The sequence below is a fragment of the Verticillium alfalfae genome, genomic scaffold (genome assembly GCF_000150825.1).
Source record: "Verticillium alfalfae VaMs.102 supercont1.3 genomic scaffold, whole genome shotgun sequence".
NCBI classification, from domain to species: domain Eukaryota; kingdom Fungi; phylum Ascomycota; class Sordariomycetes; order Glomerellales; family Plectosphaerellaceae; genus Verticillium; species Verticillium alfalfae.
In genome coordinates, this window is record NW_003315036.1 from 2,223,340 (window position 1) to 2,239,789 (window position 16,450).

General features: G+C 51.1%; 8 protein-coding genes across 8 annotated transcripts; 4 read left to right on the forward strand and 4 right to left on the reverse strand.

Moving 5' to 3' along the window:
* Positions 1 to 2,211: 2,211 nt before the first annotated feature.
* VDBG_03194 (cytochrome P450 4V3) lies at positions 2,212 to 4,109 on the forward strand (the record flags this gene model as incomplete). The annotated part of the gene is made up of 3 exons (XM_003007009.1): positions 2,212 to 2,370; positions 2,498 to 3,939; positions 3,995 to 4,109. 3 exons carry the CDS (start codon positions 2,212 to 2,214, stop codon positions 4,107 to 4,109), a joined length of 1,716 nt encoding a protein of 571 aa, XP_003007055.1.
* A 43-nt stretch (positions 4,110 to 4,152) lies between these two features.
* On the reverse strand, positions 4,153 to 5,352 carry VDBG_03195 (conserved hypothetical protein; the record flags this gene model as incomplete). The annotated part of the gene is made up of 1 exon (XM_003007010.1): positions 4,153 to 5,352. The coding sequence occupies one exon, from the start codon at positions 5,350 to 5,352 to the stop codon at positions 4,153 to 4,155; it is 1,200 nt and encodes a 399-aa protein (XP_003007056.1).
* Positions 5,353 to 5,850: 498 nt separating this feature from the next.
* VDBG_03196 (predicted protein) lies at positions 5,851 to 6,547 on the forward strand (the record flags this gene model as incomplete). Its single annotated transcript, XM_003007011.1, has 3 exons — positions 5,851 to 5,944; positions 6,064 to 6,082; positions 6,322 to 6,547. 3 exons carry the CDS (start codon positions 5,851 to 5,853, stop codon positions 6,545 to 6,547), a joined length of 339 nt encoding a protein of 112 aa, XP_003007057.1.
* A 765-nt stretch (positions 6,548 to 7,312) lies between these two features.
* VDBG_03197 (predicted protein) lies at positions 7,313 to 8,042 on the forward strand (the record flags this gene model as incomplete). Its single annotated transcript, XM_003007012.1, has 2 exons — positions 7,313 to 7,629; positions 7,692 to 8,042. 2 exons carry the CDS (start codon positions 7,362 to 7,364, stop codon positions 7,856 to 7,858), a joined length of 435 nt encoding a protein of 144 aa, XP_003007058.1.
* An 86-nt stretch (positions 8,043 to 8,128) lies between these two features.
* Positions 8,129 to 9,556, reverse strand: VDBG_03198 (conserved hypothetical protein; the record flags this gene model as incomplete). The annotated part of the gene is made up of 4 exons (XM_003007013.1): positions 8,129 to 8,672; positions 8,736 to 8,887; positions 8,995 to 9,027; positions 9,425 to 9,556. 4 exons carry the CDS (start codon positions 9,554 to 9,556, stop codon positions 8,129 to 8,131), a joined length of 861 nt encoding a protein of 286 aa, XP_003007059.1.
* A 1,143-nt stretch (positions 9,557 to 10,699) lies between these two features.
* Positions 10,700 to 12,421, forward strand: VDBG_03199 (arylsulfatase; the record flags this gene model as incomplete). Its single annotated transcript, XM_003007014.1, has 2 exons — positions 10,700 to 11,064; positions 11,122 to 12,421. 2 exons carry the CDS (start codon positions 10,700 to 10,702, stop codon positions 12,419 to 12,421), a joined length of 1,665 nt encoding a protein of 554 aa, XP_003007060.1.
* Positions 12,422 to 12,567: 146 nt separating this feature from the next.
* Positions 12,568 to 15,081, reverse strand: VDBG_03200 (C6 zinc finger domain-containing protein; the record flags this gene model as incomplete). The annotated part of the gene is made up of 6 exons (XM_003007015.1): positions 12,568 to 13,048; positions 13,105 to 13,408; positions 13,712 to 13,874; positions 13,929 to 14,105; positions 14,358 to 14,797; positions 14,943 to 15,081. The coding sequence occupies 6 exons, from the start codon at positions 15,079 to 15,081 to the stop codon at positions 12,568 to 12,570; spliced, it is 1,704 nt and encodes a 567-aa protein (XP_003007061.1).
* Positions 15,082 to 15,546: 465 nt separating this feature from the next.
* VDBG_03201 (conserved hypothetical protein) lies at positions 15,547 to 16,138 on the reverse strand (the record flags this gene model as incomplete). Its single annotated transcript, XM_003007016.1, has 2 exons — positions 15,547 to 15,636; positions 15,689 to 16,138. The coding sequence occupies 2 exons, from the start codon at positions 16,136 to 16,138 to the stop codon at positions 15,547 to 15,549; spliced, it is 540 nt and encodes a 179-aa protein (XP_003007062.1).
* Between the last annotated feature and the right edge of the window lie 312 nt (positions 16,139 to 16,450).

Here is a 16,450-nt window from a genome sequence, read left to right on the forward strand (position 1 = left end):
AACAGTGACACGAACAGGACTGCAGTTTGGTCTACTTTCATCCCGAAGTTTGTTCTCTTCTAGAATTAGCCTGCGTTTGATTGTGTGTGTGGCGTGTAAGGTTATTCGGCGTCTTCGCTTGAAGACAGGGATGACCAGTGTCGTCGAGCTCTCGGGTTGATCACGAAGAATACGATTCACGTCAGTTCGCGACATCCCCCATGAAGAGGAGCAGACCCCACGATACTATGTGCTGCAGGCATGATCAGTACCGTCGATCATGGAGCCCCTGTACCCAGCGGGAGCGACGGCATTCTACGATTCCACGCAGGGCTGCAGTGCCCATCTCCCGCTCGTGGTGAAGCTGCCAAGAGAGACGGCGCGCGGGCGACTAAGACTCCGCGCGTTTTTGACCAAGGATCGCGTGGTCTGTGGGTAAGCGCTGTGACGCGGGAGGAGCAGGGAGCTGAGACGCGCTGAGCAGCAGAAGTTATGGGGCTGTCCGGCTGTGTAGGAATGTCAAAGCTCATTCATGATGACGGAGGCTGTGGTAGAGCGGACGGAATAAGGTCAATGGGAAACGAGAGGACTGTATTGTTTTGGCTTCTTGAAACTGCGTGGGCAGGGTTTGTTACCGCCTTGGCAGGTGGGTACAGTCAGGATCTTGAGCGCACCGAGCCAGATGCGCCCTGTGATGCACGCTCTCAGCGCTTGAGATTCATGGCGGATACCAGGAACTGAGCAACGTGGTCAATCTGACGAGTGAACCTGAATCCGATGGCGCTACTTCCTCGCCAAGCAGGGAACAATTGTCGGGGAATCGAGATGAAGCAGAACTTGATGACCTCGTGCAAGCAGCTGACGTATTGCGTGCAGCTGGGGTGGGAGGATGGATACGTGCAGGAAGAAAGGGGTCTGTCGAGTCAGATCAGCGGTATGTGGCGCTGCGCTCACGACTGACGACGGGGGCCCAGGAATCATCTCCGGGCCGTTTCTTCTTCAAAATTCATCACCATGAGCTTAGTTTTCGATACGCTGATTCAGGACCCAAGGATTCAGATGGTGCATCAGTCGATCAAGTTGGTTGGTTAATCGGCCTCCAACACCCCCGAACACTAATTATTCTCTCATTAGGCTTGAGCTCCAAGTCTGCTCTCTCAACGAAGACGCTATGCTATGCTGCAGAAGAGTCGGATCGGTGGTCGTGGTGGTACGATGAATGAGAAGCAAACATTACAAAGTCTGTTCTCTTTCCAGGTGCCAGTGCGATGAAACGAACAGAGAAATGGAAGAACAAATGCTGGCTTTCTGTGCTACCAGGAGCTGTAGCTCTGCATGAGGGGGCTGAGCTTCGTACCTGTATGGCATGAGTAATGCCAAATGATGCAGCGTTGTTGTCACGAAGATGATCTCAATGCCGGGATTCGACTCGATCCATGTGCCTATTCACGAGGACAGGGACCGCAGTCGCAAGCGCCTGTTCAGCTTTTCAATAGCAACAAATCGCACTCGAGATGCCTTCAACGCGTGGTACCGCCAAGAACCTCCATGTTTTTAATCATGAAACGTGATTATCACAGTAGCCCTGCGTCACATGGATGAGGCGCAAATATGCAACCCGAGAGCACAATAGCCCTGTCGATCCCCCCACCTCCTCGGACAGTTTGATGCCCCGACAGTGCTAGGCCAACGCCGCTGCGCTGCAAGCCGGCTCTTTAGCGGACCTCGCCAGGCCAAACGGGAGGATGCCGTCCGTCAGGGAGCATGTTGCAGACCAGGGCGCTAGTTCGCTTTGCTTAACTATTGAATGGAGGACTGCATAATCGTTGCAGCCTCGAGTTTAGGGCCTAAAAGATGGCTGGCGTGTCACTACATGACATGCATCCGGTACAAAGAAAAGAATCTGGTAGAGAACGCCACTTCCCCGCTTCCCCGCCACGTTGTCCTTTATCATACTGCTCTGTCTCTCGAAGTTGAAAAATCGTGGTCTTCCTTTGTAGACATGACATGCCAGTGGTGTGTATTGCGACATTCTAGCGCCTCTGACCCATTTGTTGTCTAGGTAGTGCACCACAGGCGCGTACCAATCAATATCTGGAGTTCAACTAATCACAAACGCATCCAGCAACTTGGTTCACAGCCGTTGTTGGTGCACATCCACCAGCACGCAAACCCAATTACCACAGGCGACTCAGAGCAGGGCGCTTCTCTCTGGTGGAGACTGTTCCCATCATGATGTATGACACGGATGTCAACGTGTCGAGCAGACGCTCTTTAACGAAATTTTCAATTCGGTTAAGTTTCTTGGTTCTGCTGACCGGTCTTGGTTACTTGGTCGCAAGGCTTGTCCAGGTCCGGCTGAAATTTCGACGATTAAGGGCACAGGGCGTGGTAAGTGTTATTATTTCAGCGAGCTTAGTCTGGAATGCATCGTGATACTGTGTCTAGGCCGAGGGGCACACTTCTGCTTGGCTTGAGATCAAATGTCTAAAAGGTTCCAAATCTGACTACATGACAGCCGTTGATGCCTCATGCCTTCATGACGGGCCATCTTCGCATCATTGCTAAACTCACGGGCGGGTTGCCTACGGACCTTCATCCCAACTACATCTCTCAGCTTATCTACCAAAATTGGCGGACACTGTTTCCCGACCGCGCATCATGCCCCGGCGCCCTCTATGTCGATATGTGGCCGATCGCGCCGCCCCTGCTTTTCATCACTGACGCCTTCCTCGCTAACCAGTTCATCGTCGAGCCGTCGCTCCCTCGCCCTCCTAACGCGAAGAAATACCTGGCTCCTCTCACACACAACCTTGATTTGGTCTCTCTCGAAGGCACTCTTTGGAAGACATGGCGCAGCCGCTTCAATCCTGGTTTCAGTGCCAAGAATCTCATGACACTTGCCCCGGCCATCCTTGATGAGGTTGCCACCTTTGCCGACATACTCCGCGAGCATGCTGGCACGTCAGAGAAACCTAACTCATGGGGCCCTGTTTTGCAGCTCGAGACGCTGACAACCAACCTCACATTTGACGTGATTGCTCGTGCAGTTCTCGATATATCACTGAACGAGCAGCGTGCCGGACCTTCTGTGCTGAAGGAGGCGCTTGTTGACCAGCTTTCGCTCTGCATGTTCGACTACAACATCCTAACGCTCCCCAAGATGCTTTCGCCACGACGTCACCTTTCCATAGCTAGGAACACAGCCGCTATGCGAGGCGTTCTTCTGCCTGCTGTGGAGCGCAGCCCCCGTCCTGATCGCGCCAAGGAGACAACCGCGAGAACGATCATTGACCTGGCTGTGAAGGCGTACGCAAAGGAGTTCAACGAAGCTGCTGTCATACCGCCGCCTGACGCGGCGTTTGTTGACTCGGTGCTTGCGCAGCTGAAAATCTTTCTTTTCGCTGGTCACGACACCACCGCCACAGCCATCTGCTGGCTACTGTACAGCATTGCCAAGCACCCTCGGGTTGCGGAGCGCATCCGACAGGAGCACATTTCCGTCTTTGGAACGACAAGGCATGCGACGCGCGAGAAAATCAGGCAGGCGCCTCATCTGCTGAACTCACTCCCGTACACGCTCGCGGTCATCAAGGAAACCTTCCGTATATTTCCCGGCCCTGGCGGTATTCGGAACGGATCTGCTGACTTCTTCATGACGGATCCTACAAATGGCATGCGCCTTCCCACCGACGGGTTCATGATCTGGGATGGCATTCGTTCGAAAGTCCGGGCCGAAGAGCAGTGGCATCGCGCCGACGAGTTTCTCCCCGAGCGATGGCTCATAACTGATCATGAAGATGCGCTGTGCCCAGGCAAAGATTCGTGGCGCGTATTTGGACTAGGGCCTCGAAATTGCATTGGTCAAGAGCTGGCACTGATGGAGCTGAAGCTCGTTGTCGCGCTTGTGATCAGAGAGATGGACGTCGAATGCGCATGGGAAAAATGGGATATTCAAAGGTAAGAGTAAACCTCTAACCACTCATGAATTCCGTAACTGACTTGATATTTGCAGTGGCAACACTGGGCCAAAAGATGTGGTTGATGGCGAACGAGCATATCAGAGCGGTGCAGGGACACCACACACGAAGGACGGAATGCCAGTACATGTGAGGCTCAGACAACCCTGAGAACATGACATGGGAAGATCAAGTCATATAAATGTGACCTAGGTCAAGCAGCTCTTGCCGATCGCGCAGGAATATCTACGTTGACCGTGAAGCCAGTCCTCCGACTCTTTGCATCCGCATAGAGGTATGGATATTGCCACGGTGGCACGGTAAAGTAGAAGAAGACTAACATCCAGAAAAAGCCGAGACCCTTGGACAACAGGCCGAACCATGGCGAGCTTTCTTTGCGCTGCTGCATCTTCGTGAACAACAAGCGAGTCAAGCAGACTTCAAATAGTCCACCGAAAAAGTTCAGCATCAAGAAGACCATGTCTCCCATGAGATCCTCCACAGGGGCCGTCGCTTTCGTAACCCAATTTACGGCAATATGTGTAGCTCCCGAGACGGCGAATACCCAGAATGCCACGAATATTTTCTCACTCTTTGAGCCGACCTCGATACCCAGACCACTTCTTGCGATAGTTCGACCCCATATTGCCTGCGATGTGGACCCTATCTTGTGCCAAAAGGCGCCCCAGAAGTGCCTCAGTGAGTAAGCCTTGAGCGGACTTCCATACAGGGGAGGCCAGTCCGCCGGCTCGTCAAACTGTAGGACACCAACGAAAACAATAGCGAGTAGAGCATTGGCAACGACGAGAATGAGATACGTCAAATATGCCCAGTGGAATGCGTATATGACGCGTAGCATCATTCCTCGATCTGCCGTCAGATGGACATAGCTCCTCGTTTTCGCGGTAAAGTCATTTGGCCGAGGGTTGATGGCCAAGAGAATGACGAATTCGAGAAAATGGTACGATGTCCATAAAGCAATTAGAAGTCCAAGTTTTTGAGAAACGAAGCCGACCCGGGAGCTATGTCGAGTTACGGGGACAGCGGGAATGTTCAGACGCCTAGGGTTCATCCATACTTTGTAGCAGGCGAGAAGGCTCCAGCCAGTTGTTTCTGTGCTTCCTGGGGCCCAGCACTCAATGTAGAGAGCTGACGTGACGTGGAACATGTAAATGATGGATGTGAAAGCCCAAAGCCAGTCGAGACCTGCTGCCAGTGTGCCAGCGCTGTTGAAGCAGAGCAGCGGCCCCATGATGTTGAAAGGGAGTAGCGCCCATCGTCGTGGACCTGGCTTTTTGTGCGCCGTAAGTACAAAAGCTGGGTAGGAGGTCAAGAACCATGCGATTGGTTTTGAACCTCGCAATATAGCCATCATGTCTGCATTCCAGAGCAGACGAAGGAACCGGCTTTCCATTGCAGGCTTTCGGTTAGCGGTTTGTTGTGTATGCGAGATGATTGAGGTGTCAACAGAGACTTCGGCGCAGTCTGGAGGTTTTCTCTTCAGTGCAGTATCCGGAGCAGAAAAATAGATTGCCCAAGTACTCGTGAGGTGAGATACCTCGGCAGCTTTGCATGAGAATCGACATGCTCAGATTGTGATGGTCGTGAAAATCATTCGGAGACCATAAAAAGGTCCGAGTACGATGTAAGATCAGCCGGGGTCTTGGCAAAGTAATGTGAGGCTGGATTCGATGTCCTGTGCAGGAATTGCATGTAAGAAGCCGAAAATGGAAGAGAACTTTCGTGGTCAAATCCACCGACCCTCCGCTTCCCCGCATGGGAAGGATTCCGCTAGACGCCGACTTGGCTCCGGCACTTGCGCTAGGATCGTCACCCGTCCGCCGCGACTCATAGGGAAAGTAAGACAATGTAACATGGAAATGTTACATCGAGCGCAAGAAGGATTCAAACAATGGAGCACGTATCCCACCTTCTCAAAAAGCTCTTGTCGTACCACTTCAAATGTGTGGAGTTGAGGCTGTACCTCGATTACATCATTGGCCATTGTAAGAACACCAAGACGGAGAGCGGCCGATTGGGTTCCACTCTGGCACACCTGTTCCCGCGGGGAGCTGGTGTTCATTAAACGGAATTTCTGGCACCCGTTAGTGCTGATATGCTCCAGATGTCGTGTTGGCCTGGTTGTAAGCCGAGTCTTGTCTACACTTTACGCGTACATCGCCTGACATTGAGCGCAGGTGCTTTGTATGGCCAAGAGCTTGACTAGTCGTGCCAAGTCGAATCCTTTGAGTTCGAAGACTGGTTCAATGGAGTAGCTTACTCGGCATTCAACGACTGGCTGAGACCTCCTCACAGTCAATGTACATCACAGCTGGACAGGCATTTCCATTGCAGGGAGTTGAAGTTCCGATGATGTTTACAGATCCACAAGCTCCCAGCTCTGGATAGGCGATAGCGTCTTCATTCTGCCCTTTGCAGGCATGTTCGAGCTCAAGACCATTTTGGCTGTAGTATATTCCCCAACACGGTCCTGCCCGGCAGATCATTTTGGCCGCACAAAAAGCTTCGGAAGTACACAGTTTACCACATTTGAAAGAATGAACCCAGCAGGCCCTTCGTCAACGGACTTGACTTCTTGGCAATACTGAAATCAGAATGATGTGTTCTAGTTACGCAATTGCCCAGGCATACTGGCTCGCACGGGCTTAGCCGGCTACGAAGCAAGGATGTTGGTCTTGTCGTAACTAACATAGGACGTTTTGTGACGAACCAGCATCGTAACAACGCATCGGTAGGAAGCTGGGCACTGCTTGGATTATCTTCCTAAATTCGCGCACGAACTTGTCTGTCTGACCACCTGGCATAGGCTTTCGGGAGACCTGTACCCTCTTGTTCGCAAAAATACCCCTCAATGAAATCCATGGAACACGATGAAGAACGGCGTTTTCTATCCGCCACATGTGGCACGAAGTTTGTAGCTCCGATGCTAGCACGACGAAGAAGCCTGTCCTGGCTATCGGCACCACGAATCCGAAGTGCACGTTGGAAGGTGGCAACATCCAAAATACCACGGCTCAACATAGTTTCAGAGGCCTATTGCTGACCAACCTGGCTCTAATGCATTGTGATCTTCACCCAATGGCTAAGGATACGGAGATTTACCTCCAGTCAATCTTGGCAATCATACAATAGACATGAATCCTTCGGGTCTAACAGCTTTCTTGCTAGGATGACCAATGTGTAGAACGTGTAGCACTTGCAGTGGAGCAATGTGAGAAAGCCCTTACTCGCATGAGCCGGTGATTTGTGGAACTGGGTGAATCGTTAAATGTTTATAAAAGCCGTTGACTCTTGCTTTCTATTTTCTTTTGTCCGTAATTGATTATCTTGGAACCTCAAGCACTTCTATTCAGATAGCTCATTCCTCATACATATTCTCGTCAAACATATCGAATATCCATCATGAAGACCTCTGCCGTCCTGACGCCTCTCGCCCTCGTTGCTGTTGGCCTGCAACCAGTCAGCGCCGACATTGGCCGTGGCGCTGGTCTTGTCATCGACTTGTTTGGCCAGGGTATTGCAGAGCTCTTTGTAGAGATCTTCTCGAAGAGAGACGCTGCCAACGTTATTGTTCGTCGTCAGGTTCCCGGTGTTCCGGAGTTTGAGTACCAGCGCTGCCGCGAAGACATTGCGGGCCTTACCATCACTGCCACTTCTCCTGCCCCGAATTGTAAGTCGGACCATAAGTCTCACACCTCGAATCCGTGATTGATGACTCAAGTAAATCTGCAGCTGTTCAGTTCACTGGTGTGCCTCCTACCTGTATGAACCTGGCTGGTGTGCTTGTCGGTGACGAACCCGGCCCGTATGCCCTTCCTTGCGGCTCCGACTGCCTCATCTACGAGGACCTCACACCTGAACAGTTCGATGAGCTTGTCAGCGTTCTTCAGAGTGTGTAAGCAGAAAACACATACCACCTGCCAGATCCCGGCATGCCATAGGTAATCGCACGACATGGTAATGCGGCAATGGTAGATATGAAGTTTTCGGTCAAAGCCGTAATGTTCCTCATCATAGGATTTCCTCATGTTGCAAATTTCAACAATTTGACGACTTCTACACACAATAAAACGTTCTGGCCAACCCAATTTTCCCTGGACCTATGTTGATAATCATGAGATATCATGCAATGTTCAAACAAACAAATTTAGTTCGAGATTATGGGAACCTCACTGAACTCTGATCTCCTTGGTGATGCTTTCATCATTACCACCGCCTTCACTATCGCCGTGTCTTTCAGAGTCTGCGCCCCGCGCTTCAGTCCTAGCGGTGCGGAAATTTCTTACAGGTACTCCGCGCAAGAATAGCTCGTCTATCTCTTCTAAAGTCTTGCCGCCGCATTCTGGAATACAGAACCAGGCAAAAAGAATGGCGAAGAAGGATGTGGATCCAAATATGAAGCCAACCTTTGACCCAAGCCCGGCATACACTGGGCTTAGAAGGTATGGAATGCTGAAGGACACTGCGAACTGAATTGTTATGTTGAAGACCGACCCGAACGCATACGTAAGATCCCGCAGCGCATTGGTGGGAATCTCAGCTGCCACAACATGCGAGAGCGGTGCCCATCCAAGGCAGAAGCCGGCGCCAAAGAGGATTGACACGGAAACGATGCCGCTCTTGATACTGTCAGACGGGTCCGGTATAGTCCCGAGCCCGCCCATTGTAAGAAGCGCACCAGTCTGGATAACAGCTCCAGATACCAACAAAGGTCTGAGAAAGTTCAGTTGCTGGTCTCAAGGCAAGTCAAGATGTCTCCAAGTTGGAATCACTTACACTCTACCGGTCTTATCACTAATGAGCTGTGTGACGAGAACCATAAATAAGCCAGTGGCGGTTGAGACACACGACATGGCAAAGGGATTGACAGTGCCCAGAGACTGGATAAAAATTGTGCCATAGATGGAGCTGAAGTTCTGACCGGTAAGCTGTAAGAAAACATTGGTGCCAACAGTAATTAATGTTCTCTTGCAGTTGGCTGTTTCTCTGTGATCAGTTGAGAACTCGGCTAATGCAAGTGAAGGATGCAACCTACTGCCTTCAAAAAGGTTCCTGAAGCTTCCTGACTCTACAGTGACGTTAAGAGCATTCTGTATCTCATTAAACTCGTCTGTTATTTCTTGCTCGGTGTAACGTCCCTCACGAAGGAGGCGAAGTGAGTTGAGTGCCTCCTCTGGTCGATTTCTCAGGAGAAGCCAACGGGGCGACTGTCAATGTAGTCAGTATCTCTGCAGGCGCGTAGATAAGTGGAAGAATTAGTAAATACCTCCGGAATCCACCAAATTCCAACTGTTAAGATGGATGGAATAATAAAAAATAGTCCAAGAGGTATACGCCAAGAAGCATGGCTGTCAATGTCGCTTGTACCTCGACAAATGACGGCCATCACAAGAGCTCCAATCTTTGGAATGCACTGGTCAGCAATTTTGAGAATAGCAGAACTGAGGGCAAAGGTTGAGACATACCATCACTCCTTGCTGGTAGGTCCCAACAACAAAGCCGCGCACTTCAGCCGGTGCCAATTCTGATTGTAACACGGGAACAAGAGCCAGCTCCATGCCAATGTAAATGTAAGCTACTATACGGCCGACGATCATTTGAACGCCATGCTTCGATGTAACCAGAATGACGGCTGATAATAAGGCCCAGAGGCACATAACAAAAAGCGCTATCCTTCGGCCAAATCGACGACTTAGAAGATTACCTGTTACCAGGCCAAACATGAAACCAACGTAGTTAATGCTGTTAAGAAGAGACAGGTAGACTGTGTCCAGGTCGTAGGTGCCCGTGGCTTCGTTGAAAGTTCCAAATTGTTGCTTGAAAAAAGGCATAGCTTGAGTGTTCCCGAATGCTGCCTGGTCGGAGCCAAAATTGACTTGGGATAAGGCGATGAGGACGCAGGAATACAAGAGGCGACCATTGAAGCAGGCGAAAATGCCGCGAGAACGCTTCGTAGGTATAGTGACTTTTGGTGCCATAGTGGAATATGCGCGATGCTGTGTTAATGTTTGCATGTGTCTGCCCAGATACCGAAATGATGCATGCGAGGTTGGAAGCTCTTATACAAACTGGATACAGTGGTCGTGAGCGCAACAACACTTTTTGTCGTCAGAACCTCGCATAAGCACGCAACGCGACCTAGATATCGATTGTGAGGTCCATCCCCCAGCCGAGAAACCAATCTTGTCGAGGGGAGATATCCCATCCCAACGCTGTTCTGAAGCTTAACCGCCAGGTACTTGCACAAAGAAGTTCACTGATATTGACAAATTGCGTCAACGCTAAGGACGAGACAAGATAGGTGGCTTCGTCGAAGACGTACCAAAGTGGAGCTACCAACGGACTTTGACGGGGAAGCACGGAATCCAGAGAACCCCTGACACTGACCCATGTGGGTTGTAGACTTCCTTGGTTGCCGCTCGGGGCACTCACGCTTCCAGTTCGTGACTCCGTTCATACCCGTCGTGCAAACGAAGGCGTCATTGTCCACCGATACCCGTCAAAGTCCGGTTCTAGATCCTTGAATTGACTATCATAAACAATACTTGGGTAGTAAACTATTGTACGGAGCCAGTGGGTGATCATTCATCGCCAAGATTTAAAAACCCTCCCGCCTGCCATCTATTTTGCCACAGAGGATGTTTGCGAAATAAAGAGCGTTCCACATACCAAGATCTAAAGGTTTGGTTCTGCCACATAAAAAGTCTCAACACATCAAAACTTCGAAACCGAATGTCAAGATGGGATCTATCCCGTCGACAAAACGCCCCAACTTTCTCATCATCATCGCTGATGACTTGGGCTACAGCGATATTGGGTGCTTTGGTTCTGAGATCAAGACTCCTGCGTTGAACAGCCTTGCTCGAACCGGCATTCAGCTCACAAACTTCCATACGGCTTCAGCATGCTCTCCAACGAGGAGCATGCTCTTTTCCGGGACTGACAGCCACATTGCTGGATTAGGTCAGATGTCAGAGTACATGAATCAAGCCCCTCAGCCGTATACAGGGAGGCCAGGCTACGAAGGCTACCTCAACTTTCGAGTTGCTGCTCTGAGCGAAATCTTGCAGGATAATGGCTACCATACCATTATGTCAGGAAAATGGTCAGTCAGAAATACTTTCCTCACACATAAACCTCGTTTGCTGACACTTTCCTTCAGGCACCTTGGTCTCAGCAAAGAAACATCTCCAGCCGCCAGGGGTTTCGACAATAGCTTTGTCTTTCTCTCCGGCTGCGGCAACCACTATAATTATGAACCTCAACTCGATAACCCATCGCATGCCCTGGTCACGCCAATGAATGCCGGAAAGTTCTGGCTGCAAGACACCGATTTCCTTGACAGGACCAAAGATATCCCCGAGGATTTCTACTCGACCACTACCTTCACTGATAGATTGATCGGTTATCTTGATGAGAGAGAAGACAGTGCACAACCATTCTTCGCTTACCTACCATTCACTGCCCCACACTGGCCATTACAAGCGCCCCGCGAAACAATCGACAAATACAAAGGTCTATATGACGAAGGACCCGCAGTGTTGCGGAGGAAGAGGCTGGACAAACTGGTCGAGCTAGGGCTTGTCTCAAAGGACGTGGAACCAGCACAAATGACTGTCGAGCTTTGGGACACGATGTCCCCTACCGAGCGAGCGGAGTCCGCGAGAAAGATGGAGATCTACGCCGCGATGGTTGATCTAATCGACGTCAACATTGGTCGGGTCGTGGACCATCTTGAGGCCACTGGAGAGCTTGATAACACCTTTGTTCTATTCATGTCCGACAATGGCGCTGAAGGAGCCATGCTGGAAGCCCTCCCGCTGATGGGTGGCGCTGGTACTTTTCAAACGATTATTGACAAGTACTACGATAACTCACTGAAAAACATGGGGATGGCGAATTCCTTTGTCTGGTACGGCGCGGAATGGGCTTGTGCTTCCATGGCACCATCGAGGGGTTTCAAAACATATATTACCGAAGGTGGCATCCGCTGTCCCTGTCTAGTCCGGTATCCAGCCTTCGCCAAATCCGGGACGAATACAGACTCGTTTGCAACTGTGATGGATATCCTCCCGACAATTCTAGAGCTGGCCGCCATCCCACTGCCGGGAAAGGTCTTCCGTGGCCGGCAGGTAGTCACTGTACGAGGAGCTTCTTGGGCACCGCATCTAGACAATCACACCCCCTCCTTTCATGATGAGGAAAATCAAATCACAGGCTGGGAGTTGTTTGGCCTAAGAGCCATCCGTCAAGGGCCGTGGAAGGCACTTTACATGACTGCCCCTCGTGGCAAGGATAGATGGGAGTTGTACAACCTGAACAACGATCCTGGAGAAGTACATGACTTGGCAAGCACCGAGCCAGATATCTTGGCAAGACTCATCGAGCACTGGGAAGTCTATTACGCTGAGACGGGAATGTTTGATCCTGGTGTCGAGTTCAAAATCACCAAGTACTTCTAGTTTTCGTGCTTGATCAGACATTTCTTTCAGATGTACTTGCTAAGCAGAATTAACATCCTGTATACCCACAGAACTCAACTCGTGTCTCATGGCCCTGTATCTTCACTTCATTTGTCTTTATTACAAATCCTAGTCGTTACATCATGCTAATCTGTGTAGGTGTATTCAATATGCTGACGTGTCTTCTCGTACATCTCTGTCAGAATTGTGGCCGCCAGGCGGATATCGCGAGCGACCTGCCCCCAGTACCGAAGGACGCAAATTGCAGACTGGACTAGCGATGGCCACCGCTTCGAAGGCACTAAGCCGCTGCCAGGATTGATGACAACGGCGAGGATCAGTGCTGCGGAGGTGAATGTCCTTCGGGCCGCAAACCAGGAACCTCCGTGACGCAATGCGTACAGCCTTTGTGGAATGACCGTTTCGTAGATCTCCAACGCAGCTTGAGCAAGTTCTTTCTCTTCCACGGTTGCAGTTCTTTCGGGCGAGCTGTGTAAGACACAGTACAAAATGGGACGAAGAGTGTATTCGCGCCATTCGAGCGCTCTGAACCAGAGATAGCAGGCGAACTCTTCATCGGGCGGTTCATTGTCGTTGAACTTGACAATCGCAGGAATATGGTACTGCCTGAAACATGACTTAAGCAACACTTGAACCCCTTGTTTTCTAGGGTTTTGACTCACCAAGATGCAATCTGGCGCTCTGATCCCCAGTAATGGCGTACGAGTTGCGATGAGTTCTGTAGCCAATAGGCCTCGCCTTTCTGATATAAGAGGGCAACCGTCTCGTCAATGGTACGTCTGAGCGAGATTTCAGACAGGTAGTAGCACCATCCGCGCTCATTTATGCGGCTATGGGTATCATCAACGCAATTGGGCCTCTCGCCAGTGCCAGATGACATCTCTGTTGCTGTGAACTCAAGGTCCTCTGGCGGTTCTGGAAAGGCGTCTGGGTACGAAAAGTCGTTAAGCCCACTGGGTCGAAAGTCTAATTCCAGTAGGAACTCACTGGGAAAGGTTAACCGACAGGAAGCGGCGGTGTACACGGATCACGTAGGAGTCTCATACTTTTCTGCTCGACAGCATGACCAGAACAGGCGTTGCTCAAGGTGCCGATCTTCAGTCTGTGACCCACGAAATGGGGCACCAGGCCGTTCTCCTCGTGCCAGGAATAACGTCTGTAGACCGAAACAAGCTTGTTGAATAAAGGACCATGCCTGTAGTGGACGCAGTGAGAACTTTTCAAATACTGAGGCAAGAAAAAAGCATTGTATGTCGCGGACGGAATGACCAAGGGGCCCAACTCGTTTTAAGGCTGCAGCATAGTATGCCTCTGCTGTCGCCCGATTCTCTTTCTCGAATACCGTCGATCCTTGCCAGGCGTCCCCAATATCGGGGATTTGACTTGGCTTGACCCATGGCAAAGTATAGGAGCCCAAAGCGCACGCAATAAGCTATGAAATATTCAGATAGGATACAGGCCGTAATGTGATGGAGTAAGTACTTACAACAAGGCACGAGGCTGAGTCCCACTGCAACCCATTTTCTTCGACCAATCGAGCATGGTGCAGGAGGTCATGCCCGTCAAGTATGGGATTACGTGGATGGACGATGGCAAGGAAGCGCTTGCTAAAGTGAACAAATTGATCATCCGGCATAGATCGAGAGGAACTGCTGGTATTTTCCTGTTTTTGATCATTCTCTAGCGCGTATTCAAAAGGAAATGACACTATGTTGTCGGCGTTGTTCGGTACAACATCTCGGAGAGCGGGCCACTTCAAGACGGCTTCGCATCTGAGCGATGCGAAGGATGGTCTTCTTGTTTCAAGATCAAATGCCAGAGTCTGCCTTGTGGTTTTCGTTGGCATTCCTTGAGAATCACCTTTCCAAGTGTCATGGGCCAGCGATTGCGGCGACGCTGTATGCAGGGATCTAACCTGGGGTGATGATAGTGCCGGTGAGAGACCAACAATGGACTTGGAGGTGTTTACACTACTCTGTCCTCCCTGCAACATGTCTTTAAGTTCGTCCAGCCGCGCAAGAACTTCCTGGTGATTCGTGGCCAGGTTGGCCGCTGAGCCGCTGTTGTTGACAGGCTCCTCCGTCTCTTCCCCATAAATGCACCTAGCTTTATGCCGTGTACAGTACCCGCATCGTGGCCTGGTGTTGTCACAGCGCGTCTTGCGGACTCGACAGAACTGACATGCTGTCACGGCGCGCTTCCTGCGAGTGAAATCCGTGGTTCCGAGGCGTCGTTTCTTGGTGATTCCAGTCGTACCTGCAACATTCTGCTCGTCATCGTCGCAATTGATGGATGGGTCACCTGCAAGGGGTGATCGCGTCAAGTCGTTGTCAGGCGATGCAGCTACGGGGGAAACTGCGATTGGAGTTTGCCATGACTTAGATGTTCGAAAATCAAACTGTTCATGGTGAAAATCGACTTCGTCGTAGGATTGTTCGCGATGGGCGTCGTGTACTGCGCTTTGCTTCGTTTCGGTCTCGTACACTCGATGTGGAATGACGGTGTTCATCATCGACGAAGAAGAAGCTAACGGAAGGAGACGAAGGTCTCCGGAGACCACAGTACTGAGAGGTATTGTGCGGAGCTGGAACATCTCTGGACTGATAACAGGCACTGGCCTGCACGGTCGCTAGCGCCATTGCGTGATATCTGATCGCAATGAGGTGATGGCATCTCGTCCCTTCGGGTTATCGAAAGGCTCGCCGACGCCTCCCTGAAAGAAACGTCTTGCCTCGCGGTCCATGGTAAGCCGATTAAAACACATATTGGACACATGTACGTGGTCAGCTACTGTTGATTGATGATAGCTAGGGACCTAATCATGGGGGCAGAGTCAGTACCCATTGTGACTGGGTATCGCACACACTGCGGGTTTGGCCCAGTTGATTCTCGACTCATGGGCGCATTTGATGTTGAACCAGCACGGTTTACCATCGCAGGGGCATTGAGGCAACATTTTTATACCTAGGTTGGGTTGATTAAGGGTAGTTGTATCACGTGGGTAGATCATGGATGCAAAGAGATCCCCATGGTATACATTGATGCTTGGTAAATACTGGTCATCATCAACTCTTCAGCACATCAGACAAGTAGCCGGTATGCGTTCACATCAGGCCGGCGGCAGCAAGCATGGCAAATAGCATGACGCTCGACCCTGTCAGCTGAGCGGCACCATTATCCTCAGTCGCAGCCGACTATCGGTATGTCAGCGGTTACTCTTCATGACCTTGGTACAAATTGTCTTACAGGAGTGGCGGTAGCCTCAGCAGTGGTTTGGGCAGCGGCAGTAGTTGAGCCAGCAGCCGTGGTAGCGTCAGCAGTCGCGGCAGAGCCGACAGGAACAGCCTCAAGGTCGCATGCCTCGGCGCCTTCCTCAACGCCCTTGCCGTAGTGCTGCCAGATGTCGAACTCGTTGGCGCACTCGAGGCACTCCTCAAAGAGGCCGAGCCAGGTGGAGTTGCTGCAGTGGACTTCGCCATCCTTGCTGCCCAGGATGGCATTTCCTGCGAATATCAGTGATCGGAAACAAATGATGGTAAGTGTGATCTGAAGCGTACCACAGTTAGAGTGGCACTCAAACTTCTCCCCAGTAGCTTGACGGGCCTCGAGGGGCACGACGTCGAGATACTCATAACCAGCGACGACAGGGACGGAGGCAATGCCGGCGGCGGCAAGGAGGGCAAAGTAAGACTTCATCTTGTCAGTGTTGGAGCGACAATGACAAGAGACTGGTGTTTGACGAGAGGCTCGATAAGGGTGAGAGCTGTGGGTTGGATCTGCGGGAAGCTAGACAGGATGCCAAAGCGAAGAAACCGCGGGAACAGCGACGTAAGGAAGGGGGAATACTATATAGAATGGGACCACCTCGGTGATGGGGCCCACGGAGATGCCTGGCTGTGTGGCCCCTGGTCCCGGAACGGCCTAGGACCTGAGGCCTAGTCTCGTTGGCAACTCTGGGCACTGCGAGGCCGGGAAAGTGCGCCTGTATAGGCAGTCATCCGATTTAGG